The 27,995-nt window shown below is 49.8% G+C and overlaps 1 protein-coding gene across 6 annotated transcripts in view; it reads right to left on the bottom strand.

Moving 5' to 3' along the window:
• The window catches only part of SBNO2 (strawberry notch homolog 2), a 65,023-nt gene that overhangs the window by 4,630 nt on the left and 32,398 nt on the right, over nt 1–27,995 (bottom strand). For all 6 annotated transcript variants that reach the window (XM_037384375.1, XM_037384378.1, XM_037384377.1 and 3 more), the window contains 24 exons: nt 21,461–21,622; nt 15,553–15,645; nt 14,881–14,977; nt 14,359–14,519; nt 13,777–13,910; nt 13,166–13,256; nt 11,663–11,806; nt 11,027–11,144; nt 10,495–10,600; nt 10,140–10,293; nt 9,551–9,727; nt 8,890–8,987; nt 6,308–6,390; nt 5,068–5,268; nt 4,334–4,509; nt 4,008–4,139; nt 3,586–3,721; nt 2,803–2,915; nt 2,224–2,295; nt 1,721–1,829; nt 1,337–1,411; nt 837–980; nt 541–635; nt 211–303 (listed from right to left, as the gene is read on the bottom strand). In XM_037384375.1, the coding sequence (XP_037240272.1) occupies nt 211–303; nt 541–635; nt 837–980; nt 1,337–1,411; nt 1,721–1,829; nt 2,224–2,295; nt 2,803–2,915; nt 3,586–3,721; nt 4,008–4,139; nt 4,334–4,509; nt 5,068–5,268; nt 6,308–6,390; nt 8,890–8,987; nt 9,551–9,727; nt 10,140–10,293; nt 10,495–10,600; nt 11,027–11,144; nt 11,663–11,806; nt 13,166–13,256; nt 13,777–13,910; nt 14,359–14,519; nt 14,881–14,977; nt 15,553–15,645; nt 21,461–21,622 (2,964 nt within the window). The remainder of the gene's footprint in view (nt 1–210; nt 304–540; nt 636–836; nt 981–1,336; nt 1,412–1,720; nt 1,830–2,223; nt 2,296–2,802; nt 2,916–3,585; nt 3,722–4,007; nt 4,140–4,333; nt 4,510–5,067; nt 5,269–6,307; nt 6,391–8,889; nt 8,988–9,550; nt 9,728–10,139; nt 10,294–10,494; nt 10,601–11,026; nt 11,145–11,662; nt 11,807–13,165; nt 13,257–13,776; nt 13,911–14,358; nt 14,520–14,880; nt 14,978–15,552; nt 15,646–21,460; nt 21,623–27,995) is intronic.

The raw sequence follows: 27,995 nt of genomic DNA, 5'->3' as shown, positions 1-27,995 counted from the left end.
GTAGAGCTGATGGTTACAGTCACAGCCTCTCTCCCAAGCCCGTATTTCCCTGAACTAACCCCCTTTCTTCCAGGATGGAGGTTCTCGGAGGCATCTCCCAGCCTCCAGCAAGAAGTCAGACACAGACCTCTTAAAGCCATGGCAGACCTTCTCCCATTGGAGTCACCCTCCAAGCTGAGGGGGACACCTGGGCAGAGCCCAGGGACCTACCTTGTAGGAGAGGTAGAACCCATCGAAGGATCCTGTGAGTTTGAGTGACTTCTCATAAGCTTCCTCCCACTTTAAGCCTCTGTCAACACTGATCTAAACAGGGACAGACAGAGTGATTCTGTAACTTCAGGGGGCAGGACAAGTGCATCGCTGTCTGTCTCACAAATCCCACCCTCAACACAAACTCCCAGCATCAGGCACCTGCTGATGACCGAGGCAGATGCCACACAAACATGACACAAAGCCACAGGACAGGGGGAAGGACCCACAGCCTGACTGGGAAGCACTGGAGAAGACTGGACTGCAGACACAGCTGTGCAGGCTGCCTACCTTATAAAACACGACCTGCCCATCCTGCGGGTGTCCAGGGGTCAGGAAGACCTCCTTGCTCTCCTCGTAGATCTCATCCACTCCTGGGGCTAAATCTGTAGAAGGAGAAAAGACTGCTGTAAGATACATCTTCCCGTCCCACCTCCCCTCCCTGCAAGAATCTTTAAGATCTGTGCTGTGTGGGGACACCGCAGTGCCTGGGATGGCCGTGGAACTGCCATCAATCAGCACAGGGAGGAACAGGGAACTGCAGGGGTGCGGGAGGGAGAGGTCTGGCCACCTCTTTTTCTCAGTACCTAGAATGCCCATGTCGTATTTGCCCTCCTTCTTGTCCTTTTCAATCAGATAGTCAAAGGTGTCAGAAAAATACTGGAAGAGCATGTTCTGCTTGTCCACCTCCAGACCCAGGATGCGGTTCAGGAACTTGGTGATGGAACAGTCTGCAAAAACGCGGTGGGTCAGGGAACAAGACACAGCTGGGCACGGAAGCCAGCAGCACACTCCCGCAGAGAGCCACCCAGTGTCCCTTCCCCACGGCAGCCCAGCACTCCAGCACAAGGGAGCAGCCCCAGGGCTGTTCCTCCAGGCTGCGGTCAGCTGCCAGGCTGCTGCAGGGAAGCGGGATCTGCACTGCCAGCTAATCCCAGCAAGACCTTCCCCTCAAAGCACACATCCTGCCCCAGCTGCACAGCAGCCCCCTCAGGGCTGTGCTCCCGTGCAGACGACTGGGTGGGCCACCACACCCCCACCTTTCTCATTTCCCCCCTGCTCTGGGCAGGAAAGGCTTGACACATACCCTTCTCCACCGAGACAGTGCCATACTTCATCTGATTGCAGCAGATCCCCACGGAGATGAGACCTTGCTTCATTTCTGGAATGGCAGAAGGCAGCTCGTGCATTTTAGGGTTTTTTTAGCAATTTAGCAGTCCTGCAGGGCTGCTGCCGCTCCAGCTGCGCCCACTATTTTGCAGCTAAGCCTCTCCCAGACTCTTCCACCCCCAACACCTGGCAGCGTGACGTACATCTGGGTGGCCAATTGCCCCACTCACTAATGAGCTGCTAAGCCAGAGGTACCGTTCCCTCTCCCGACCTTCTGCTCGGTTCTTCAGGCACCACCCAACCTGAGACCCACCCGGTCAGCAAGACGCAGCAGAAACCCCAGAGCTGGTGATGTTCTCACCATGGAAAAATGCAGCCTCCCCTCGGTCATAGCTCTTGGGCACAGGAACCCTGTTCTCCATGTGGTTGAGGATCGTGGACAGAACCCTGTCGAGTGCTTTAGCACCATACTGTGAGAGGAGACAAGAGTCACGCACAGGACAAACCTACGCAGCCCAACAGTCGCAAGTCACTTCTGCTGGCACTACAGAGAAAACCATCGCCTCCAGGAAAGCCACTGAGCTGGTGGCTGTGCTCAGGGGGGAGCTGGCAGGGGGATTCTCTGTGCCCAGGGGACCAGAGCAGAGGAACCTGCACCCTACGCCGGCACTGGCGGGCGGGCAGAGGCGCTTAAGGCTGGTTATTAATTCAGTTCTGAGCGCTGCAGGTGCGGGGAGCTGGGTGCTAGGACCGATCCTGCCTGCAGATGCCAGCAATGATCTTCCTGGCTCTGGCTCCCGCTGAAGGCACCGGCTGCTTCAACCCCTCCTTGGCTGAGCCACCCTGAGAGCAGCCCCAAATTACCTTATTCTCAAAGTTGTACTTGCTGAGGTCTCGGGATTCGGTGGCCCGTCGGTCTCCGTGAGTTAAGGCACCCTAAGGAAGGCACACCAAGCAAAATATTCTTACTTTTCACTGTTGCAAAACCACCAGAGAAGGATGGCCAAAGCTGCATCTCAGAAGAGGCCAAGATAAGAACGTGCTGCGGGGAGGCAGTGCTCCTCCGGAATATTGAGGCTTTACCAAAGTATTTGGGGATTTATCAGAAGTGAAGAAAACTTAAACAGAGACAAATTATTTCACTATTTCGTCAGCTTTCTGGAAATAAGACGGGTGTACGCTCCTGTAAAGGTGGGGGAATTCCAGCATCTGGAATTGGGTTCTGCTTCCCTGAAACTCCTCCTGATGCCTTAGTTACATATTTTTCTTCATTTCCTTTCCCAAATCCCAGGGTGCAAAAATCCTTTTGCATTCCACAACAGCAGTTCCTTCAGGCAGGGGTGATGCAGCCCCCCGTACTGTTCACACTGGCCACGCAGAAACGGCAGCTCTTCAGAAAGGTGTGGAACTCACACGTTAATCTCGCTGCTGTGGGGCACTTACTAGGCTCTCCAGACGTTTTGCCACGATGGATGCAAACCTCCTCTCCCCTGCCAGCTCAGAGATAAGGAAGACGTACTCTGGAGCAGAAACCTGGTTCGATCGGTGCGTCCGACCTACGGGGACATGAGCACAGAGGTGAAAGGAGAGGTTGGTACAGCCAGTCTGGTACAAGAAGGGAAGCAGAGTAAGGGGTGAGAGCACCGCAACAATTTTCCATGTCCTGATGGTTTTCAAAGGAGATGGCTCTTTGGGGGAAAAGGACAGAGGCACAGTCGCATTTGGCACCCTGGTGCTGGCAGAGGTGAGTTTGTAGCTTTGACCCTCCGGAGCAGAGGAGTGACCCCGCAGTGTGAGCTAAGATGTGCGTCATGTCTTTTGTGCTCAGGTACTGAGGAACCATCCCTCCCCATCCTACAGAGCCTCCCCCCAGGGTGGAACAGAAATCCCCAGGCACCTCAGCACATTTCATAAGGACACAATGCTAACTCCTATGGGAGGGTTCCCCCCCTTCCCACACGGCAAATCACTCCTGAAGTCAACACAAACCTTCCTCACAAGATAAAAGCAGTCACAACTACTCTGTGTCTGCATTTCCATCCTGGCAAAGCATGGGAGTGCTGTGCTCTGCATGGTGCTGTATCTCAGAAAGCTAAATACACCTGCCCTGGCTGCAGCACAAGCGTGTGGCCACGCACACCTTTCCTTCCCCGGGCTGCCCATGGCTTCGTGCTCTGAACGATGCTCAGGGGAAGGGGACAGTGGCCACCACCCCCCAGCCCTCACCAAACTGCTGTATGGCCCGGTCTGCACTCCAGGGCAACTCCAGCGTCATGTGGACCCGGCGCTTCTGGTTTTTCACCCGTCTGTCTGCTTGGAGAGAGATCCCTGAGCTGGAGGCCTCGGAGATTATTGCTACAAGCTGAGGAAGAGAGAGGACAAGTGAGAAAAAGGAGAGTGAGGTTCCTGGGCATCTGCAACACTGCTTCGAGAGACAGCCAAAAGTGTCACCACAGCCCCAGCCCGCCAAGGGATCCAGTACTCCCTGTCACCTCCCAGCAGGTCAGACAGACAGAAAGCTGCAGAGCCTCGTGGACCTGAGGCTGGCAAGGCACAACCATGCAGTCACCCTGCCTTCTCCTTCCCCTCCCAGCGTACTCACTCCCCTGCAGACGTTTGGAGGTGTCCTCAGCTCGAACCTGACTCACCTTTTCCCCTTTCATGAAACGCTCCTTCTCCTTCAGGTTGACGTGGTCTATAGAGAGGCCTTGCTCCGCACGAGACTCGAACATGACGGAGCCGTCTGGTCTGCAAACCACCCGGCCCTTCCGCCCCGTCATCTGCACACACCGCACAGGAGAGAGAGAGGGTGTCAGAGGGGAGACACCTGCACGGCACAGCAAGTCCTTTTAGAAAGTTTTTTCAGCTCGCAAGGAAGGAGAGAAACCTGCCCTTCCAGCAGAAACCTTCTTTGCTGGCCCCTTTTTTCCTGTCACCCAGTGCCACCCAAAATATACTCGATTACGAGGAGTACCTCAGCCACATGCTCTGGGCCCCCAAAGTGATTGATCAGTTCATCCAAGGTATTGAGAGGTAGCTCTTTGCCCAGTGCTTTTACTTTTGCTAGGAGGTCCTTCTTCATCTTCTCCACCTGTTCTACTTCTCTCAAGCCATGCATCTCTTTCTGGGAAGGCAGCATGTGAAAATTACCTGCAACGTAAAATGCAGAAGTTTAGAGTTACCTGGTAATTACAAATGGGGGGGGGGAGTTGTCCCCAGGGGCTTCTGGGGGCACTAGCTGATGAGCAGGCAGACCCCTTGACTTGCAATAAATGCTGCTGAGCATGGAGTGCATTCCCTCTGTGCTTCCCCCTGCTGTGGCAGGGAAAGGAGCACGCACGGCAAATTCTTCCTGCTCACTGATCACAGCAGGTTAACGTGAATCAACCTCACAAGCCCAAGTTTGACCATCACCGGGTAAGACCTAGCCAAAATCATAAGGCTGTCCCAAGCACAGCATTCCAAGCAGATACCAAGAGAGTCTCCTCGCATCCGCTCGTTGACTCCCCAACCCTCTCAGCCAGACCCCCCCAAAAGGGTCATATCTGATCTGTCGCCCTCCGCGCTTGCGGGGCGCTGGGGTGGGTGGCTGCCTCCAGTTGCATTCCCATGCACTGGGTGCCAATGCTGTCCACACCAAAGTGACTCCAGTTCCCAGCTCCCCCCAGCTAACCCCAAGAGCTAACCCCCCGCCGCTGCTCTGCTTACTTCTGTCCTCAGCCGCGAAGCCGTTGAAGGTGTGCTCAACAAAGATCACGTCATCTGTCTCAAACACAGACTCCGGGGAGGAGTTGAAGTCACTGTCGAGCCCCATGTCGGAGTCGGTGCTGCTGTCATCGCTGATCTTGATGACACCCACAGGGTCACACATGCCCTTCAGAGCCTTGGCACAGCGGCCCCTCTGCTTCCCTGCAAGGGAGAGCAAGCGGCGTCAAGGGAGAGTCCCCAGCCCCGTGCACCGGTGCAGAACAGCAAGTGCCAGCTCAGAAAAAGGAGGAGAAATCACAAAATAGCTGAGATTGCCCCAAATGAAAGGCTGATCTTGGAAAGACAGAGCCTCTTGGGCGGGGGGGAGGGGCGGCAGTTAGGAAGGAAGGGAGAGAGGAGGAGGGAGGGAGAGAGAAAGAGAAAGGAAGAGAGAGAAAGGAAGAACAAGGCAATCTTTATCAGGGCTGAAGCTAGTTGCACACATCAGGATGAACACGCAGCCGGCTGTAAGCAGCGCTAACTCCTCGGGAAGGAGTCCGCAGGTCTGACTGCCTCCAGAGGAACGTGCAGGACACGGGAAGGTGCCAGTGTTTCGGGACGTTGTTTACTTCCAAGCACAGCAGGACGTGCCCCTGCTACGTGAGAGGGTTCACAAACCAGCTTGCACAGGCTGCTCTGCAACAGCAGCCAGTCAGGGTAACCTCCACGGTCTGCCAGTGCCACTGTCCCCCTTTTCCCCCTTTCCCACATCCCACTGGAGGAGAAATCCCCAAACTCTTCTTACCTGCAGCCGCAGCCAATAATTTGGCAGGGAAGTGATTATTTCGCCCCCCTCCCCCAGGACACCTGCCATGCTATAAAATACGGGGTAGTGCAGAAACCCCTCTTGCTGCAAGAGGGCTTCAGACATGCAGCCAGGACTCTTGTGCAATCTGCCCACCAGTCTAGGCCAGGGAGCGGCTGAGGGAAAGGGGAGAGCTACTGGGCAAGTGGTGGAGGCGAGGACCTACGCTGGGGCAGGGAAGTGAGTTAGAGGGAGGGAAGGGTGAATGACCTAGAGCTGCTGTCCTCCAGACGCGAGAGAGTGATGGCAGATGTGCGGGAGGGCAAACTGAAACCAGGGCAGAGTAGCAAAAAGCATGAAGTAGGGAAAAGGGAAAAAGGAAAAGAAAAAGCTGAGTGGCTGGGGTGAAGCAGCAAGGCAGGAGGTCAGATGCTGGGCAGTGGAGTGTGCTCTTACGTTTTCTTTTAATGCCAGTTCCTTTTTCTCTCTTTCTTTTGGTTGAAGGAAAGTGCTTCTGAATTAGTGATAGAAAGACGCCTCTGAAAGTAAGATGCAAAATTTATTCTAGCTACCAGGAATAGGAACATCTGCCGGTTATCACGTAGCAATGTGCATTTGAGATAGCACCACATTTCGTGAAAAGAGGGGTAAACCCTGCACAGCAACTACCAGCGTGTGCTCAGCCAGCCGCTGGCACAGCGTGGCTCTCCAGGACAGCAGCCACCGGCACTGAGCGCGTCTCACCAAAGGGTTCTGCCGTCGGGGCACGAGCTGCGCCAGCAGATCCTCAGCCTTGAAATGGGCACGCTGAGGGAAGGCAAAGCACTGTCATGCTGAGAAAAACGCTCTCTGCCGTGGCCTCCCTGTTGGCAGAGGCAGCGGGGCTATTCCAGGGAGCCACTGCAACGGCAGCAGCACAGCCCCTGGGCGGTGCACTATCACACGGCACGTCAAAGTTGCAAGACCTTTATATAGCAACTAAGAGGGAGTTTTAAATGGGAAACACTATACTGGGAAGCTGTTACATCGCTACTGAAAAATCCAGTAAGTCCCAGTGTCCTAGCCCCTCTCCATGCTCTGACAGCAGAGATCACAGTCAGGCTGTCTGACAGATGTGCTCCGCCAAGTCCTCTGGTTAACGGGACGTGGGCCTCCTTGCCCACAAAAAAAGTGACAAAACACACATACGTAGTGTTTTTCAGATACAGGTTCAGGTGAACGGAAAAAAATCAGAAGAGGTGGGAAATAAATGTTTCTGTGGGCTGTTCTGCAAATAAAAGAGCAAATGCTTAAATGCTGATCATGTCGGGTGGGGATGAACCCCCAGTGCAATGAGAAGGCAGTGCTGAATGAGCTCTGGTTAAAAAAAAAAAAACAAAACAAAAAAAACAACAAAAACCCAACACCAACAAACGCTGAAAGCGACAGCTGAGAGGTATGGACATGACATCTTGCCCATGTGAGAAAAGGGGAGCCTTGGGAACCAGGGAGGGAGCTCCAAGACCCTTGGTGTGAGGGGCTGAAGGAGGCAGAGATGGTCCCACTCCCTGTGCTGGCTGTTAAGCGACTGCAATGACACTGTGCCAGGACGGGCCCTTTTGTCCTGTGTGCTGCAGTGACCCTGGGCTCAAAATGCCAACGCTCACTCTACTCTCAGGTCTGGAACCTCCCTGCCATGAAATCTGGTTCATTTTCGCACCACTTGCACTCCTGTCTTCCCTGCAAACAAAGGGTTGGGCTGGTATTCACTCACTGACCAACCCACTTATTTTTAACCCCATTTCTCGGCATCGTTTAAACAACTGCTTCTTCCCAGCAGGCTCCCCTCCAGAAATCCCCTGAAGTGCTGTAAAAGCAGGACGCCGCATTTGGAGGCTCAACAGATGCCAGAAGACACTCAGTTATCTGGCCAGCGCTGCTGAACAAAGAGCTCTTGCCTCCAGAAGTGGGGACAGAGTCAAGCAGAATGTGCGCTCAGTGACAGCTGAGCCAGGCCCCAAGGGACCATGCAGTCCTCTAGGCCCAGTTCCTCTGGATTCGGTGACGGGAAAACCAATCCAAGAGACTAAATCAATCCAAGCGGTTGTTTAGACTTGCCTTGCTCACTGTCACCAAACTGGTATTTCTTTTTCAGGAAGGGTCTGGAGAAAGTGGAGTAACACAGACCAACACAAACCCCCCATCAGTAAGGGAGGGAAGCTGGACACGTACCGTCTCTGGTATTTCTCATTGCTTTTACCTGCATTAAAAGTCACTTCAAAAGAAAAGAGGAACAGCCCTGCCACCTGCCTAACAGAGGAAACGCAACTCATCCCCATGTCCCAGGTTTTTGTCACCCACGGGGCAGGAATAGCCACGTTCGCAGGACGGGCTGGTGTTTTGAAAGCTACAGAAATGAGGGGGAGCATAAGCATCATTCCCTGCTGAAAGGGTAGCATGGGTCCTGCTGCTGGCTTCACCTCAGGCACAACCAACTCTCCTTTTAGCCAGAAAGAAGGCATCACAACCAGGACACCGGTCCTGCCTTGTACATGGGCTGAAAGCCAAAACTGGCAAATCTGAACTCCTCGGACCACTCCTTCCTCTCACTGCTCCAGCGATGCTGCCTCACATCATCATCCCAGCCTCTGTCATTACATGAGATTCTCTCACTCATTTCTTCAGAGTCAACAGCCCCATTTTTCCAGAGTCAGACCCACACAAGCTACACCTGAGCTGACATTTCTGGCTCTCCTATGCCTGCTAATTGTTTTACATGTGTTAAGAGTCAAACCAGGCTGTTGTTTGGGCAATGTGGACCACAGGAGACTTCAAAATCCAGGATCTAGCTCATAAAGTCACACCGAAGAAACAGTGCATCAAGGATCCAACTAAGCATCCTCTCTATTTACGGCTTGTACAGCGCAAGTAGTTATAAAACTGCTTTCAAGAAGTGCAGGTGGTAAGTGGCCCCAGGGAAGGGCTTTCCCTAGCAGCCTCCAGGCTCCCATGCATTCCCCACACCCCCCCCCAAAGAAAAAGAGGGATTTTTAACTCACTCTGCAGCAGAGACAAAACAATTTAGATGCCCATCATTTTCATCCAGTACTTCTCTGGTGCGAGCTTCCCCGGTGGACTGCAGGCCGATGACAATACACTGCAGGGAAACACAAGGGATGGCACGGCAAGGTGTCAGGGAGGGTATACAGCAGCCGGCATCGGGGCAAACAGCTACAGGCTCAAGAGATTGTATTTCAGTCCCAGCGGCATTTCCCCTGAACCCTGTCCCAGAGATGTGCTGAGCCTGTGGCAGGGCTCCTGATGAAGAACCATCTCTCCAGTCTTTCAGCATCCAAAACCATACCTCTGCTCAGACCACGAGAGGATGACTCTGATCTGGTACCTCTTCTAGCCTGAACATCACCCAAAATACCCTTCGAGATCAGCTTGCCCACATCTACCATAAACAAACAAGGTGATGCCTTGGAAGATGAGGCATGTTAACTCCCCAGCATCATTTACTGTGAATGTTCTCAGAAACCTGGACACTGCACTTCATTGTGGTTTATCAGGAGAGAAAATCAGCCTTAAAGAGGTTTGAAATTGCTTTCAAGTCAAGCTGAACAATAATTAACTCCCTTTGGTTGCAGACTACAAAAAAATAATTTCTAACATAAGACTGATGGCTGCTGCCACTGCAGCAAGGCTCTGGTACCACACCTTATCCTTTGCCAGCTCTTCCTTGGCAAGCTCAACGAGTCGCCGGACTTTAGCAGCAATGCAGAGATACTTGAAGAAGCGCTGATGAGCTGACCAGAACTGACCCCACAAGGATTTCCGAGATTCCAAACCGATCCAGTCGGCTGCCTGCTGGAACACCACCAAGGCCTCTGCCCACTGCAAACAATACCGAGAAAGGCTGAGTTAATATCTTTGGGTTTATTTGCATTACTGCTGTGCAGGAGGTTATTAGAACAGTCTGGGGTTTGAGAATCTGATTTAACATCAGTATTTATGTTGCTGTGTTAGGCTGAACAAACTGATCATTCTCTCCTTTCTGCATTAGTATGATGTTGCAAGCTCTGGTTTGCAAATATGGAACTTTTAAATAGAAGCAAAAAAAGCCTACAATTTTATTTTTTTTTTTTACATAAGCTGAGCGTGCATATTCTTTTTTTTTTTCCTTATGAACAATCTAAGTTTGTAGTCATGGCCACATCTATGGTCCTCCAGCCCTCCCGTACAGCAGGTGCCCATGCCCAAAGCACGACTAAACATCACTCTCCCCGGTGCTGCAGGACCAGCTCACCAACTTCGCTGCCTTGTCGTAGACAATCTTGTACTGCTGATCCAGGGGGATCTCCTCGATTCTGAAGGTCACTCCAGTGAAACTGAGCTGCCTGGCAATGTACATTCCACTGACCTTCATATCCATTGCCACGATCTCCATTGCACCAACTCCCCTGGGAGAGGAAGACAGCTGTGAAATCCCTGCCTCTGCTACAAGGCAGCACTGGGTAAGTGCCCCTGGAACCACCACCACTCCTGGCTCAAGCTGCCCTCAGACACTGTCCTCAGGCTTTGCACCCATTTCCCAAATGAAAATATTACATGAAGTATGAAATGAAAATATTTACATGAAAAGGGATGTGGACACGACTTACCTCTTTTCAATTGCATGCAGGAACTCATCAAATGCTCTGAAAGGGGTGCCCTCCCCCCAGATCCCCAGGCGGCTCATGTAAATCATGTTTTTTGGCTCAGAGGCACCTGTTTGAACAGAATTCACTGTTAGCAAGACCACAGCAGTTATCAATAGTTCTGACTCAAGTGAACTCTTCAGAGGATGGTCATTTGCCACTGCGCCTTAGGAGACCCAAGGACCTGTCCAGATATTGCCTCCCATACTCTAAGCGGGCAAGCATCACCATACAGCCGAACAGCTGGCCAGGAACAAGTTAAACTGGAGAGAAAGTAGCCTGACTTGCCAAAAAGTCACAGTAACGGTAGTGTGATGGGGCTTGGGGCAGATTTTAGCACCCTAGGCTCCCCTCTGGCACGGCAGCACCATTCACCTCTCCTTGCAGGAAGGTGTACTCCCAGCACATGCCCTCTCATCTCAAGGACATCCTTCAGATCCGAGGTGACCGGCAACTGTTTACGCATGATCCCCACACGGTGCCAAGAGCAGCTCACCTGTGGCACTGGCATAAACAACCCTCGCTCGAGGCAGTTTGTTCTGAAGGTCCAGCACAGCTTTGCCCATTTTAGTAGAGCTGGCGTTTTTGGCTTTGTGGCATTCGTCAAACACAATCTGGGTGAGAATGTCAGTTAAGGAGAAAAGATTTATTTTCATCCCGAGGATGGGAGCAGACAGAAAATGCAACAGCCTCCTCCAACCAGCTGAAAACCAGCCCCAGTATCAACAGGACTGACTCACTCCCCGCACCACATGAAATCTGTTGGGTTTTGCTTAGTCCTTAGAGCCCAAAGTCATTTCCCCCTCCTTCTCCTTTCACTTCCAAGGTACGTCTTGTAATGCTGAGGGAGAAGAATGCTGAAAAGGTTAATTCCAGCTGCATTCTTCCCCTCCTCCTCCCATCACCAGTGCAGCCTGCAGAGGAGGAGAGAAGAGCTGGGGGGATGCATGCCTTACAGCATTTAAATATCTACCGCAGGCACCAGGCTGCTCAGCACAGCTGCTCCCAATGACTTCAGATGGCCACACGCTCTTTGTTCCTTGGTGAAGTACAATCACAAGCATTCCATTCGTTTCTCTCTCCAGTTTTAGTTTTGGTTTTGGTTTGTTAAGTTTTTTTTTTTAAAGGATACAACTCCATCAAAGTTTTCCCTGCACCAGTCCAAAATCTGTTTTAAGCGCGTCCTGTGCTGTCCACCAGCCTGGCTTTCACCAATCAGCGCAGAATAAGTGGCAAAGAGGACTCCTTCTGAGGTAGCTGTGTCACCATATTTAATCTGCAGAAAAAGAAGAGCAGCGCACACACTCACAATGTTTGTTGCCTGTATGTCGCCCCCATCCTTTGCCCACACTCAACACTGTCGATTGTGCTGCGACTGTTCAGGACACACGCTCCTGCCTTCAAGAACAAAACCCAATCTGAGAGCAGGGCAGACAAAAGACTGTTGGTAGCTGACGTCTTTAGCACTTCTATTTGGCACTGAGAGATGGTGATGACAGGGACTTTAAATGCCTGGAGAAGTTCCACTAGCCAATGTGTCAGCACATCTGGATGCATGCAGTGAAATGGGGAGACCACGCTAGGACTTCAATTTTCTGGCCAACTGAAGGCACTTGATTTTTTTTTAAGCAACAGTTTAGAATGTTTAATGGTTTTGAACCCTCCCATCTGTTTTAAATATTTCTAGAAGCTAATTTTCTCTTTGACCAGGTGAGAGTGTTGCCTATCTTACTGTCATAGGTCCCACCTGTAACAAAATAAAAGGTAGCGGAAAAAACCCCCACGGTCCCAATCTGAAGTAAGTTCCATTTAAAGCCTTTTTGGTTTGAAAACAAACACCCCTTTCAGCCTCTTAGTAGAGTGCACTCAGAGGTGTCAAACACATGTGGTTTTCATTGACTTCACGAGGGCTGGTTGTTTGATACCATTAAAAACCAGAGGGAAGTGTTTCAGTGAACTGGCAGACAAGCCTGGACTAGGCTGATGCACTGGACAAGAGACTAAAGCACAGGCTGTGAAGAACCCGTGAATAACCATTACATCACTGCTGGTTTTTTCTTTTGAGAAATGCTTCATCCTCATCACTGAGTAACTGGAAGAAAGTCTGAAAATTCTCCGATTTGCTCAGCTGGGGGGAAATACCACGTGCTCAGCCCCAGCACCAGGTGTCTGCAGCAACCTGCCAGGCACCAATCTGTGCACTTTTATGTGCTCCCTTACTCGCATGCTCTGAAAAGCAGTTCCAAGAAACCAGTGCTGGGAAACATTAGCCCAGGAGAGTAGAGCATGGCCACAGCTAACAGAAGTTGTTCCCTCTGCGGGACTCTTCAGGAATGACGAAAAAGGTTCACGTCCTGCCGTACTTTGCACTTGCCTGATGCCACTTCTCGCTCCCTGCAGGAAAAGAGCTCTGTGCTCACAGTGCAGCTCTGCAGAGTGTATAAAAATAGCAAGAGCCCCGAGTGGGAAGAGCACGCCGAGGGAAGGGAACAGCAAGCAGCTTGCTGTCTGCTACCGCCTGTGCCACCAGCCACACAGAGGCAGAAGCGACTGCTGCTTTACAGGCTAAGGTGGATCCCTCTAACTGGTACTGCAGGCTGATTTTCCAGAACACCATTACAACTTTTCTCCCTACCTTATTCAAAGCATGCACAGGAATGTGGGAGGCTTCAATGTCTTTCAGGTCTCTCTCAGCATCATACTTGAGATCGTTGGAGACGCTGAACCTGCAAAGCAAGACGGCGGGTCTGGTTATCTGCTAAGGAGCTAGTCAGGCCACGCAGAGTGATTAATAGCTCTGACTAAAGCACCAGGAGGTGCGCAGAACTGTCATATTTCCAACTGCCCACACACCTCAACACAAAATCCTACAGCAGACTCCAGTCTGCCACTTACAACAAGCTGCGTGTGTTCTGCAGTAAAACCCCCCTCCCCAGGGGCCTGAGACTGCACCCGGGAAGTCCACGAACACCCCCAACCCCCCCGCTGACTTCAAAGAGCGCGGGGACAGGCTCGTGGTACATCATCTGCTATTTCACAGTGACTCACTCTCCATCGCCGCTGCAGGGGAAGTCTTCCCGTTTCCCAGACAGCAAACAGGCACGAAGAGGTGGAAACGACTTACCCAAGGCCACAGCATGAGTCAACTATAAAGCCAACATCAGCACTAAGGAATTCCTTACTCCCAGATCCAAACTAACTCCAAGGTCTTACGGGAAAAGAGGAAAGAAAAACCCAACAACTTACCACAGAGCTTTTTTCCTCCCTTTAAGATAATTTTCAAAAATGATGCCCGCAACTGTCCTGCCCTTTCCAACTCCAGCACCGTCCCCAATCAGGAACCCAGCTCGCTGCCCGTTGGGTAATAAAACTTCATGTTGCTGCAAAATCAAGAACAGAACTGGAAATTAAACTAGATTTGCCTTTCCTAACAGCTTTGATGTGAGGTTATAAGAGCACCACTTCACCCTTTCACATATCCCATCAATGCCAGCACGTTTCCTGCTCAGATAAACAATGGCAGGAACAGTCGTGTGTCACGGCCAAGCTCACAAGTGGCAGTTCACAGAAACAGCCCCCAAAATGTAAAGCACTCCCCTCTGCAATAAAAGTCAAGGATTCTTGCCTCATTGGGAAACAGACCCCACAGAAGTCCCCAGCTTCAAATAATCCTTTCAAAAGGCATTTAAAATCCCACATGCCAAATCTTCCGAAGTTTTATCACCTACACGACAGGTTATTGTAAAACACACTTGAACATTTGTTCATATGAAAGGCAGATTCCTTCTGGTGTAAGACATGCAAGCTGGGCAAGCTGGAGCCCTGTACCTGGCAGGCATAAATGATTGCTTCCAGCTGTAGTGCAGAGAGTGACCCTTTGTCGGCAACAGAGCGTGGCAGGGAAAGGCTGTAGGTGATGTCGGGCGGGGGGACGCTGGACAGAGTGCTTGTTTCAACCACAAGGTCAGGGTGGTGCTTCCCAATCTTGGCTAAACAACACAGAAAAAACATAATTCAAGTTCTTCACACCTACAGGGCACCTCCTATGAATAGTCTGTAGCCCCCTGTTCAGGAACAGAAGCGACAAGCCCCACCCCTGCTCTTTACTCTTTTGTTCCATTTAAATTTCAGATTGCCACAATCAAGCCATGCCTCCCCCAAAAGCAAGCAACAGAAAAGTGTTAAGTTAGCGTAGCACCAATAAAGGATCAGTACACTGGTGAAGTTCTAGAAAATCACAAGCCTGCAAACACCACACAAGGCTTGCAGGAAAATAAGGGAGCCGTTAATTAGGTTGGTCCACAATGGAGTTAACAGAACTTCCCACATTCATGCGATGGCAACACTCACACTTCGAAGGTATATATTCTGCATAGGTCTCTGTTTGCCCCAGCTCTTCTGTTTCCTCCTCCTCACCTTCATCCTCCTCCTCTGCAGGAGCCTGAGACTGAAAAGAAACACAGCATTGACCAAATGTGAATGTTCTCATTTTGCTATGGACACAGGCCGTGCTAGAAACTACACCATTTAAGCCATCCCTATGCAAATTCACAAACCCTTCAAATACAATTAATCTATAGACTCCAGCAACACGAGGAACACCATCCATGAGAGCCTGCCCAGGGGGCCCAGCAAGCGCTGTGAAGCTACTTTCAGCGCCTAGTCCCCACCAAATTAGGGAAAAATGTTTACATCACTTTTCAGATGGGCTGTGAGCTTGCATGAATTCTGCCCAGCTGTGCTCTAATCTGGTCCTGAGTAAGGGACCCAGAGCAGCTTTAAACTCAGCACGGCACTCAGCAGCATAAAGCAAAGTCGTGAAAGCACAAATTATTCTTTAACAAAGCCAGGTTCCACCAAAGGAAACATAAGACGCTTCTGGGAAAGGGCAGTGACTTGTAGATGCCTGATTTTCTCGTCCCACTCCCTCTGAAGGGCAAACAGAACTGCTCCCCTCCGCATGGATGTCACCGAGTTAAGAGCCTGGTGTCCGACCCTACCAAAGCCACCCGTTGTTCTCACCTGGTAGCTTATGAGGAGCGGGGTGCTGGGGACAGCAGGAACGTGGTCACTCGAACTGTTCAAGCCAGTGAACGATCTGCTGGGTGAGAAGAGCTGGAACAGAACAGGTGTAGGTGAGAAAGCAGTCTTACCCCTCAGCCCTCCGACCCCAGAAGATACAACAGTAAAAATACTTGGGCTCTGTACTCAGATTTTACATTCTGATGTTGACAGTGGACTTTAATACCGTTTGTGAATGAAAAGCCCTGGGCAATAATTCCAGAAACAAATAAATCTTGCAAATGTCAGCCATGCCTTTGTCAACATACACACAGGGAACAACTGGCCAAGGTAAATACATTCTTGCAAGACGTGAATATTTTGTGTAGAAGCCCACGTGGGTTGAAAGCCTGCACGTCCTCCCACACCCACGGGACAGGAACCTTTCTGCACTGGCTGTAGTTAACTACAGGACATTAAGACGGGTCATCCCGAAATGCCACGTTTTGCCTTGATCCATGAGATCTCGGGCATAAGCCCAATTTTTATACCCCTCCCACTAGCGCTAACAGATTTCTTGTGCAAACGTTGCCACTTTCAAAGGACTCTTACAAGCCAGCAGTCCCCGTCAAGACCCGATTGAAGTTTATTATGGGAACACTGGACTTGCTCTGCACTGGAGCAGTTATGTTAGTTGCTATTTTCCGTTTGCTTCAAAGGGAGCTCTGTACAAAACAGCTCTGCCGTTCCCAACAAGACAGGACCTTGTTAAAAGGAACTGTGTAGATTCCCGTTGCGGGATCATGTGTTATATTCTAAACCAGCAAATCCAGCTGCGAGCTCTGGGTTCTATTGCTAATGGAAGAGAAACAGCATTGCTTTGGGGACCAGAAGGGGAGACGGGAGCACAGCCAAGGCGATCCAAACTGGGGGGGAGCGGGAAAGACTGAGCAAAATTGCAACTAAAAGCCAGCGCTGGGAAAGGACCGAGCATTAAATCAGAACACCGGCACTTTACATCTTCTTACAAACTGCCCTTGAGGCAGGCATTTACTTAATGATTGTGCAAATTTTTTTTTAACATTAAAACCACTGTTCTAAGTAATTACCTAACTGCACCAGAACACAACCCGCGGGCCAGCACCAATTAACAGCTGTCCCAAGGTGAAGATCCACCACCCTTTGCCTGAGACCACAAAAGCCTGCGCGCTTCAGCTGCCCGTCAGGCTCACCAAATTCTTGCAGAAAACAGGACCACCAGTGAGGACCTCCACTACAGAGACCAGCCATGAGGCCTGGGAGCTCAATCCGCACCAAGACCCCCACCCAGCTGGCAATGTGGCGGTCAGGGTGCCACACGGGCCAGCTGGGTCTCTCCAGGCACCAGCTGCTGTGTCAGAGTTAATGATGGCTTTGGACCATCCAGCCTGCTGCACCGCAGCCTGCCAGGAGAGCTCCTGAGACACTCCTAGCTGGGAAGGTACAATCGAGGAGATCCTTCGTGTGCCCCCCACCCCCCCCCCAATAAAATCACCCTGGAATTTCCCGACAGCGAGCAAGGTCAAGCCAGCAGCTCGTGGCATCCAAAGCAATCAGCAACTCCAGAAGCAGCACGACTGCAAGTTTAGAGCCTGCAAAGAGTGCCAGACTTACAGAGAGACCAGCAGAAGTGAAAGATGGGAAGTTCTTAAGCATAAACATGCCGATTATTTCCTATTTTTAAATTAAAAAAAAAAGAAAGAAAGAAAATTTAAAAAAAAAAAAACCACCCTCCATTACTGGAAGCCTGAGTCAGAATTACCAGAAGGAAGCTGGACGGAAGAGCTATTTTCAGTGCCAACAAATCTGGAGAGCAGGTGAAACATCTCCACCTACAAATCTGAGCTCAGTCTAAGAGTTTCTATTTAGGCAAGAGAAAGGCCCAGATCTGCTGGAACAGCAGGACTTGCTCCTCTCAGTTCCAGCACTGGAAGGTTAATCCAGGTCTGGGTTTGTATCACGCAATCTGCAGAGTACAAACCCCTGCCGTCCCAGTTCAGTGGGGCTCTGGCACACAGCGTTTGACCTCAGGTGTTGCAAAGGAAGTGACAGAAATCCTGGTGGTTGGGAGTACTGGAAAACTAACCACCTGGCCGAGAAATGCTGTGAGGGCTAGTCCAGGTGGGACCAGAGCTGGACTGGAGGATAGGGCATCTTTCCCCAGCCTGAACTTGTACCATTTCTTCCTTTCTCTACTCTCGCTCACCTCCCAGTTTGATTTTTCTCCTTCCTCTATGCTGCGTGTCTAAAAACATTCATAGAAGAGGCATGCAGGGCATATGGAAGAACACTGGGATGTAAGCAGGAGAGACTCATTCAGTAAAGTTGCTGACACATGCACAAAGACTCGGTCTTACTCCATTTTTTTCCTTTCTGCATTATTCTCCATTTTGCCCCACCTTGCCATGAGTTCAGTGGGAAAAGAAACAGCGACATACGGCTGACAAGCCACCTCCCCTCTGCATAAATTCATTCCCTATGTATTGAGCTAGGACAAGGCTGTTCACATTTTTCAAGTGCTGTGGATGAGTTAGAAAAAACAGATCAGCAGCTCACAAAAATTCTAGCTACAGGCTTCAGAGGCAGGGCTTTGCTTCCCCAATCTTAAAAACACTGTAAACTTGTGAGATGGTTGTGAGAAAACACAATGGATTACAGGAACTATTTTTAAAAGGTATTTCACAACTTCATTACAAATGCAGCAAGCATGGGTTTTGTCTGCTAACTCCTGCAAGTATGTAACAGTGGAGTAGCTCTTCCCTCCATGCCCATTCCTGAAACGATAAACACATTATATACGTCTCCGTTCTTTACGGATAAGAGCTCTCCCCACGCCTGCACATGAACGCAGCTCTGTGTCCAGCCATTTCCCCTTCAATCACAAACACTCCACCTAAAGCTTCAGCGCTGGGCACTTGAGATAAGGGTTTCTTAGTGAGCTTGACATGTTCAGCGTTGCGCAGTCTCGCTGTGATGCTTTTAACTGTAATTTTGCTCTGTCCTCCCTTCTGAAAACCCGTTTCCCCAGTGCTGGTGACAGCTGATAGAAACAAGGGGGAAGCTAAAATAGGGATATGGTCTTTCCCATGCCATGTCTTCAAATTGCTACACAGCAGAAGGCAGTTCATTATTTATTTATTTATTTATTTATTTTTTAAAGAGGATGAGGTACGAGGCCGTTCTTGTACCTGGGATCTACACATGGGTCTCGCAGGCAGGACTCACCCAGTTTCACTCACAAGGTATCCCACACATCACAGCTGTGTAAGGATTGCCATTTCCACTCTGCCTGAACCTTGGGAGACTGAAATTCGGGAAAAACTACCACCCTGACAACACCGTGTGAGGCTAGCCATTGCTCCTGGGTAAAGCTGCCTACACAGCTGCCACTGGGATGTCCTGCATCAAAACAGACTGGGCCTGCATCTCCCCAGCTCACGTACGGGGTAACAGGACCGACACGCAGCTCTGTACTGCAGCTTCGTAACTGCTCTGGCTACTCAAAAGCCAAAATTCCTGCAATTTTATGGAAAATTACAGTGATGTAATGATGTGGCGAGGGACAGGGAAGGATTATCTAAATTGCTTGTATATTTGGTGCAGGCTATCAGCAAAGCCTCCATCCTGCACTGAATGTTATAGTAAGGAACCTTATCTTTGGCACTGCCTTCAGATTTCGCAACAGATCGCTTGTTTGCCTCCTTTAAGAACAACAACCACAAAAAAAGCATATTTGAAACTCAGGTAATAAAACAGTTGTCAATCACGATCCAGCCTGACAATCCGTTTACCTTGTGTCCCGTGAGTTATCACCTCCCACAGAAAAATGAAACCGAAATCTCCTGCCTGGGACCTGCTTAACTGAGGCCTCAGGAAATAAAACTCAAACTCAAAAAACCAAACAAAAAAAATCAAACTCAGTGAAATTAAAAACCAATCAAAACCACCCCCAACCACCTCTGTATTCAGAAAACACAGATAAGGCAACGTTTAAAATAGTTAGAGATTCTTTTCTAAAGGAAGTCGTTTATAAATGGAATTCCAAGGAGTTAATTAGCTTTATCTGAACCCAAGCGCTCTGCAGAACAAGGGGCAAGGGGAGGAGGTGAGAGCAGCACACAGCAGAGACCTAGACGGCTGCTCCCCCAGGCCAGAGAAGTTGGTCTCACACGTATTTGTTTCTCACTTGCATTCTTTACGCTGGGTTTGAAACGGCTTTTCCCACTAAGATTTTTGCTGTATACTCCACAGATACAAAACTACAAGCTTTTTTAAGCATCGAGTATCTCGACCAGAGTTCACATGTTTAGAAAAAAGGACACCAAGGAACTATTTCTGTAGTGATTTAGGCTACGACGTAAAAAACACTCAATAATAGGAAACCGGGAGTCATAAGGCATAGGCCTTCTCTCTCGGGGGATGCATCTGCTTTCTAGCTTTTTTCATCCCTGTTTACAAGCTGTGATGTCTTCAGCCTTTTCTTTTGTGCAAATAGCTCAACTCTCCTTCCTGCTGTCTCAAACCGCAAAGGGGTCCAGCCTGTGCGTAGATCGCCTGTGCAGCCCTCACTTGGCAGCGCAGCAGCGTGACCCTTGGTGTCCAACACGATCACCCGCGGGCAGCAGAGCAGCAGTACTCGCTGCCTCCCACTACAGACACGCTGCAGGCCAGGAGGATGCTGCACAGGTCTATGAAGGTGATGCAACCTCAGTGATTTCAGCAAGAGCTCAGGTGTCTATTTGAGGATCTGCATAAATGGCCTGAGATCTCACAGGAAGTTTAAGGCAGGCAGGAGCTTTGATTGCCTGAGTGCCAGGCTAGGACCCTCACCACTAAGCCACGTTCCTTCAGTGCCCGACCTGTCACTGAGCCACACAGCAGCAGCATCTGCCAAGACTCTTACTTCCCAGCTGTGACAACCAGCCAGCTTTCTTCATGGAAATCGGCAGACACACCACTAAGTGAAAATGCAGCCTCTAAACACAACAGAACCTCAAAATACAACAGCGGCTAAAGCACGGCCATGCCAGATTGCCTTCTGGGGCATTCACACTGAATCTTTTTCCCCAGTGTCTTCGTAAGAGAATGACCTACAAAGGAAACCGACTGCACGACTGGGCATTCACCGTGACAGCCGAGATCCAGAGATTCCACAGACACGTATGATATTGGTTCCGCCAACAACCAAACCCGTAGCGACTGATACCAGGTTGTGCAACAGTGAGTAACCAGTCCCAACAGACGAGGGAAAACAGATGGCAGAAAGCTGGTAAAAATGCACAGAACCACATGTTGCTGTGGGACTGTCGGGAGATCACATGCCCAGGGAAACTCAAGAGACGTAAAAGCTTGTAGGGACTTCGACTCACAAAGTAAACACAAATGGTTAGTCTTAAGTTGAGACAGGATTGGGGGTTTAGTCATTGTTACTAAAATATCTGCCATGGAGAATAAACAAATGGTGGCTGCTGCTGAGGGCAGTTAATGATCTACACCACAGTGTTTTTCCTGCAGTCCTTCTCTTCAGCACTCCTGAGCACCCCGTCACAGTCCACTCTGGACCTGCTGAATGTTTTAGGGATAGACCTGACCCATTGTGCACCTACCCACCACTGCCGTCAGAAGAGCTAGTGCCTGCACCACACTCTGAAAGAGTGCAGGTATCCCTTTGAGGATGTCCGGATTCCCTCCTGCTTCCAGGAGACTACAGTTTGTGTCATCATTTCACCCCATCCCTCCTCAAGTGAAGTTGGTAATAGTAAAATAACACCATTGTACCACAAATCCATCCCTGCAGGGAAATGAGTTGTTTAATTCCTTGGTGAAAACACCACAGGATGAAGCCTAAGGTATTTATTGTCAGGGACGATGGAAAAGGAGCAGCCCATACCTCTATTTGGTTCTGCTGTGGTGTGTTTATATCCCATAGTGTTGGCACGTGGTTCAGACCATCGGCAGGCAAGAAGTCCTTAGGATCCGCAATGTCAGAGAGGGAATCCGCAGGGGATGAGAAGAGGGAGTTGTTGGAGAGCTCATCGAGGTATGAAGAATCCTGAAATGGAGAAACAACCACAATTAGAGGAGGCAGGATGAGAAGACCAGAGACCTCCTTTCCCACACCTACTCATCCAGGAATTTTTAATTTCTTGCTATTAAATGAGCAGCTCCTTGACTTCATGCTCCACAAAACTTAGAAATTAACTTTTAAATGAGGACATGCTCTAAGCAGCTGGTTTAAAATCTCAGTTTCTTGAAAAAGTAAGAAAAACATGGACTGGACAGAAGTGCTGGTACATGTTCAGGACTGACTCAGGCTGCGCACAATTCTACATACAGAGTGGGAGAAAGAGGAGCATTCAACAAGTTCTGTCACCTCAGCTTTGTATTTGACCTTGAAGAAGTCTGAGGGGTGAAAAGTCCTCAGCCTAACACTCGGAGGACTCAAGTATTTCATTCATGCACAGAAACCCACAGAGTACTAGCTACACCTAGTAATGACACAGCTGTTTAACTGCAATTTCTAACACAGCGATACCTGGAGGCTTCGGGGAAAAATTAAGTCTCCTCGTGCCAGGTCGTGCACAAAGAAGGCTGCCAGGAGCAGGGGGAAGGAGCACTAGTGTCATCTGGATTTGCATCTAGATGAATCTTGGCAAATCTATTAATCCTTTTCTCAAGGGCGTGCCTCAGTCCGGACAAGAAGAGAACGTGCTTCAGTGATGAGGATCAATCTCTGCCCCCACTCTTTTTCTGCTGCCTGTCCTGAGATGCCTTACAACCGTTTTATTTTGCGCAAACCCGGTGATGATGATGGTTTGAGTCACACGGACTCTAGCTCAGAAAGAGCCTTCAATCCCCATCCTACGATCAAGTCCTTGTCTGTTTTTTCAAATTTCAGGTGGCAAGAACCAACAGCCAAGAAGCACTTCTTACTCTGCATCCTGCAGCACTTTCCCTGACTCCATCACATCATCTCAGTTCTCCTTCCACATCAAATACCACTTTTAAAGTTTTTCAAAGCAGAAAAACCTTGTCTGCTGTTTATTGAAGAGCAACATACTTCCAAATGCCGAGGTCCTGCTGGAGGCAAGCCTCTGTCCCAGGGGGACAGGCAGACAGACCAGCAGGTCCTTCTTGGTGCCCCACAGGACCCTGCCAACACAAACGAGTTTTGTGGTTCCTCACAAGGGTCAGGTCTGTCAGCAGATGGCCAGCTCAAGCTCTCCGCTAGCCCAGATAACCTCATGAGTGCGTTATTACCGCAGCGCGGCTGCCAGGAGAGCCACCGTGTCTGATACTAGGAGAAATCACCGTTCATTTCCAGTTAAGGGCCAATTTCCTACTACAAGGCAGAAAGGCAGCCAAAGATTTTTAAAAGTCACTTAGCCCTGCCTGACATAAAATCATGCACAGCTGAGCCTGCTTGCACTATTCCTAAGGGCTTCAGGCCAAGAGCTGGGTCAGCCTCCCTCTCATGACTGCTATCAAAAGTTACAGGTTTGCAGTATTTAAAACCATCAGACATATTCCCTTCACCTTCTTCCCAGATATGTCTCGTCTGGCACCTGAGGAGACACCCTGTCTGCTCCGAAGCCATAGGTGCAGGTGCTGCAGCTACGCAAGCGCATGGATGTGCTGAAGCAAAGGCAAGCGGTGACAGAGGTCACGGCGCCACGTGTGACGTTTGCATCCTTCAGTTACCGACGGGGGGACCCGAAGGCCTAAAGAGAAAGAGCGGTTCGGTTGTGCCACCAGGGTGGTGCTGTGCAGGACACCCTCCCATGCCACACGTGTCACCGCAGCGGTGCGCCCAGCCGCAGCCCTTGCTCTCCATGCTTCTGTGGCTTGTTTAGGATCACCCAGAAACCAAGGCTTTTCCAAGACTGAAGCAGGCACCGAACTTTATCCTCTAAAAATTACGTGACCCCTGGAAATGGGACTCCATTTCACACCTGACCAAGTAGGAAGGCAGCTGGGTAAGTCTGGCCTTTCTTGGCCAGAGCAAGCGCCTTCTCCATCCTGCAGCAATGTGCCCACCTCCCACAGCCTCAAGTTCCTGATCTGGAGTACCACATGGACAGTACACATAGGATTCAAGCAAACATTGCTCAAGCCACTGAGAATTTTTTTTTTCCCCATTAACTCCCCCCTCCCCAGGTCTGTAGCCTCTCTCAACCTTCCAGTCCCCTGCAGAGACACTCACCGATTACCCTGAACCGCTGTGCTGCTGAAACAAGCCACCATCTCCCCTCACTGTCCTCCCCACCCTTCTGCTTCGTCCTCTGGGCTCACCATCCTAAAAACAAGCGCTGCAGGAGTTCAGCAGCCTCGGGCTATCACCACGATCTACGCTCCTCTGCTACCAACACCTCTTCAGATCCAACCGGGACACGGGTAAAGCAGAGAGCGTTGACATCTGGGCTTACTGTGGAGCTTGGGAAGAGAGTTTATCACCTGATGCTACTCTTCCATATTATGCCTGTTATAAAACGGTTTAGATCCATTTTGTAGCAACTTTTCTGGACATTCCCAGAAAGGAGGAAGAGAGAGAGATGGACAGGCAGATGGACTGCCCCTTCACCCGTCCGCTCCGGTTCCTGATACACCGGGCTTAGGCATAGTCAGAGGACCCAAAGCAGCTGAGAACTCTGCTTGGGGTGTCTTGACAATCTAGATGCTACACAGAGGATAAATACAGACTGATATCAAGAGGCTCATAATAATTGCTTTGAAGATGTTACTTTCAAAGTCCAGCACTAGAAACAACAACAGTTATCTTCTATGAGCACCCACCACAACAGTGGTGGCACAAACAGCTCCTGGAACTACAACTCTCCCACTCAAAAACCATGATGGTCCAAGCAGCTTGTCCACACGCGGTGAACAGCGGCTGGTTATCAAGACACAAGCATGCTGCTTTTCACAGGTGCCTGGGGAGATCCCGAATGCAAACCTAAAAAGAAAAAAAAGCAGCACACCTCATCTCAGGCCTGGCCACCTCGCAGGGGTCGCATGGTTTCTGGTAGATGGGAGGAAGGGCAGAGCCCTCAGAGCTCAGCTCACACGGTGATCTGCAAGAGCTAGTTCCTATTCATAACGATCAAAAAGAGGCATCATCATCCTCAATTTTAAATCTACAAGATTACAGGCATTCTTTACAATCTGCATGCTGAGAGGAGAAGCTTGTTTTTCCTCTCTCAAGGACACCTGGCAGATACTACGCTATGCACAAGAAAGAGCTAAACCAAAAGGCTGGAGTTACAAGGCAAATCCAGCGTTGTTTAGCCAGGGATTTTCTTTTCATTACGAAAAACTTTTGTTACATGGATCCATTTCAGCACTTCCCTGACAGCGTCCCAGTTGAGGGCTCCACCACCCAGGGATGGCGGCACCAGCATCTGAGATCCCCACCTGGTCTCATTGCTGAGCTATGGGGAGACACCTCTGTGCTGGTTTTATTCATTTGCAAATACCCCTGGCAGAAGGCAGTTCAGTAGGAAATGTCTGCAAACACACGGGCACTGCACGGCAGCAAGAAGGCTGTGGAGCAGACTGGAGTGGCCACTGCACATTCAGATTCTGAAGACCAGTAAAGTGCTGGGCTGGAACAGCCACGGGAGATGTGAAAGCACTGCACCACGACTCCAGGTACCCCAGCGGGCATCCCCTGCTTTCCCGAGCCCAGCACCTTCAATCCCCCAGCAAAGGCTCCAGCCCCACCACCGCTCCCTCCGCTCAGGGCACCAGACTGAAATGGGAAAGAGGAAACCAGCCTCCAAGTCCGAGGGAGGATAGCATTAGTCCTGGAAATTACTTCAGTGATCCCATCCTCTTGCAGTATTACTAGGTATTAGTCACAAGCTTCCAGTCTCCCATTTGTCTTAGCTAATTATACTATTCAAAGAGCACTAAAAGTAGTGACGTGCTAGATCCCTGCCCTGAAGAACTTAAGAGTGCAATCTCAGTAAATTAGCCTCGCTCGTACACAAAACACAGTGTAATTGTTTAATGCAAGGCCATACTGATAACTACAACCTGTGTCATTATAAAGCGTGCCTTGACTAATTACTCCACTGGTTTATATGGGGCAAACGGGAGCAGCGAGCTTAGTCTCCTCAAGGGAAAGGAAGGATCATCACCTAAACCGTCAGCTCGTGAAATGACAAAGTGAGCACAAGGACTCCTTTCTGCAGTGGGATAAAGCCACTGTCAGACCCATCGATACCAGTTACAGCTGCTCCCCACCAGGCGAGACCCTCAGCCAAAAGGTGCTGAGCGCTGACACGCAGACAGAAGCAGCTGCAAACAAGATGCCAGCGTTAGGGGTGGAAGAGATGGCCCAAGAAACCACGAGAAGCAAGGAGGTTACAGGTGCAGCAAGCACTGAAAAGGGGCGATGAGCTGAGCAGGGAGTGCAAAGGCAGCTCCCAGACCTGCGACGTGCTACTTCTACTTCTCAAAGAGTCTGACGGGCATGAGAAGCTGCTCAGCGACACCACTCCAGAGAGATCACCCACCTCAGTCATCAGGATTAGAAGCAAGTTATTTTGTCCCTGTTTGATTAATAAGAATTTTTTAATCTTCTCACTGGAAACGAGGGTTTTTTTATAGTAACAACACTTATTTTATGTTTCAGTGGAAGCTGAATATCTGCAACAGACAGATGTTACCCCACAAGGCAGGACCTTTATCTCAAATGCTATTCTGCAGCTATTCTCCACATAAATTTTATTTCTGGAATTAGGCTACTTTGGTTTAGGGGGGTTGGAGGGTTTTTTTCCCTGAGTTTTTTGGAGTTCCCCCCACCCCTAATTTAGCATAGCAGCTAAATCCAGGCAGTACATTGCAGATCATCACTGGTGGGAGAGTTTTCCTGCAGGGGGGCTGGCAGACCTGCTTTGCTTCCATCTCCTCAGCCTGCTTCGTTAAACACTCCTCTGCACTGGGACAGTGAACACCTGGGAGAAGCACCAGCTCGAAGGTCTCAACCCTGAGCCCTGCATCTCCCAGACTTTTCCCAGATTCTCCCGTTAAAAAGACAGACAAAGAGACCTTGAAGTCTGCTGTGAAAACACAGTTCAGAATTAACTGCTCAAGTCAAAGATTAAGTTTAGAGAGGCCCACCATAAAACGGTGAAAGGGCAATTCCCTCACAACAGAGTGACCACTTAACAGAGACTTTTATAAAGGGTCAACAGCCAGCTGATGCAGAGGCTATGCACAGCTCCTGGCTGTTGGTCTTACCAGAGTGTTCTTTTTTCACACTGAGGTTGAAATAACATCAACGTACTAGAACATGAGATGGAGGATCACAAATTGTTGTCTGGTCTTCATATCAGAAGATGCTCTGATGAGTAACTCAGTAAATCAATGCCAATCATTTGATGGGAGATCTAAACTGTGAGTGCAAACCATAGAATAGTTTGGGCTGGAAGGGACCCTTAAAGTTCATCTAGTCCAACCCCCCTGCCACGAGCAGGGACATCTTCAGCCAGAGCAGGTTGCTTAGAGCCCCATCCCACCTGACCTTGAATGTTTCCAGGGATGGCACCTCGACCACCTCTCTGGGCAACCTGTGCCAGCATCTCACCACCCTCATCCTAAAAGATTTCTTCCTTATATCTAGTCTGAATCTACCCTATTTTAGTTTAAAACCATCACCCCTTGTCCTGTGACAACAGGACCTGCGAAAAACTCTGTCCCCATCTTTCTTACAAGCCCCCTCCAAGTACTGGAAGGCTGCTGTAAGCTCTCCCCACAGCCTTCTCTTCTCCAGGCTGCGCAACTCCAAGTCTCTCAGCCTTTTCTCCTAGCAGAGGTGTTCCAGCTCTCTGACAATTTTTGTAGCCTCCTCTGAACCTGCTCCAAGAGGTCCATGTCTCTCCGAGCTGAGGGCTCCAGCACTGCAGCGGGGTCTCACCAGTACGAATTGCCAGTCAGTGCCACAGGGGCACACCAGATTTCTATCATTATCCCACAACAGTTAGCAAACCCAAGAATTTACTTTTTAGAAAAGACAAGAAAAAAATCTGAGCAAAACAACCCAAACACTTAACCTCTTCCTCCCAACCACTGGAAACATCTCAGTTCCTTTAGTCAAAACGAAGTCTTTCTTAAAAATAATGAAAGAACAAGTGAAGTCTAAATACAGGAGTATGCATCCTAAAAATATTTTTGGCCGCCAAGCTATCAATATAAACGGTTTATTTGCTCACAGTCCAGACACAGAGGAAACAAATACTTCTACACAGCAACTACGGATTACTCAGCTACATACCACACAGTTGATAGAGGGTTGGTTTTTTTTACAAAAAAAAAAAAAAAAACAACAACAAAAAAACCCCACCACATAGATAATATACACAGGGACACATAAATAAACATACCCAACAAAGCTACACTGCCAAACAAGAAAGATTTGGTGT

This window comes from Falco rusticolus, chromosome 4 (genome assembly GCF_015220075.1).
Source record: "Falco rusticolus isolate bFalRus1 chromosome 4, bFalRus1.pri, whole genome shotgun sequence".
Classification (NCBI taxonomy): Eukaryota; Metazoa; Chordata; class Aves; order Falconiformes; family Falconidae; genus Falco; species Falco rusticolus.
This window is presented reverse-complemented; position numbering and strand designations above follow the sequence as displayed.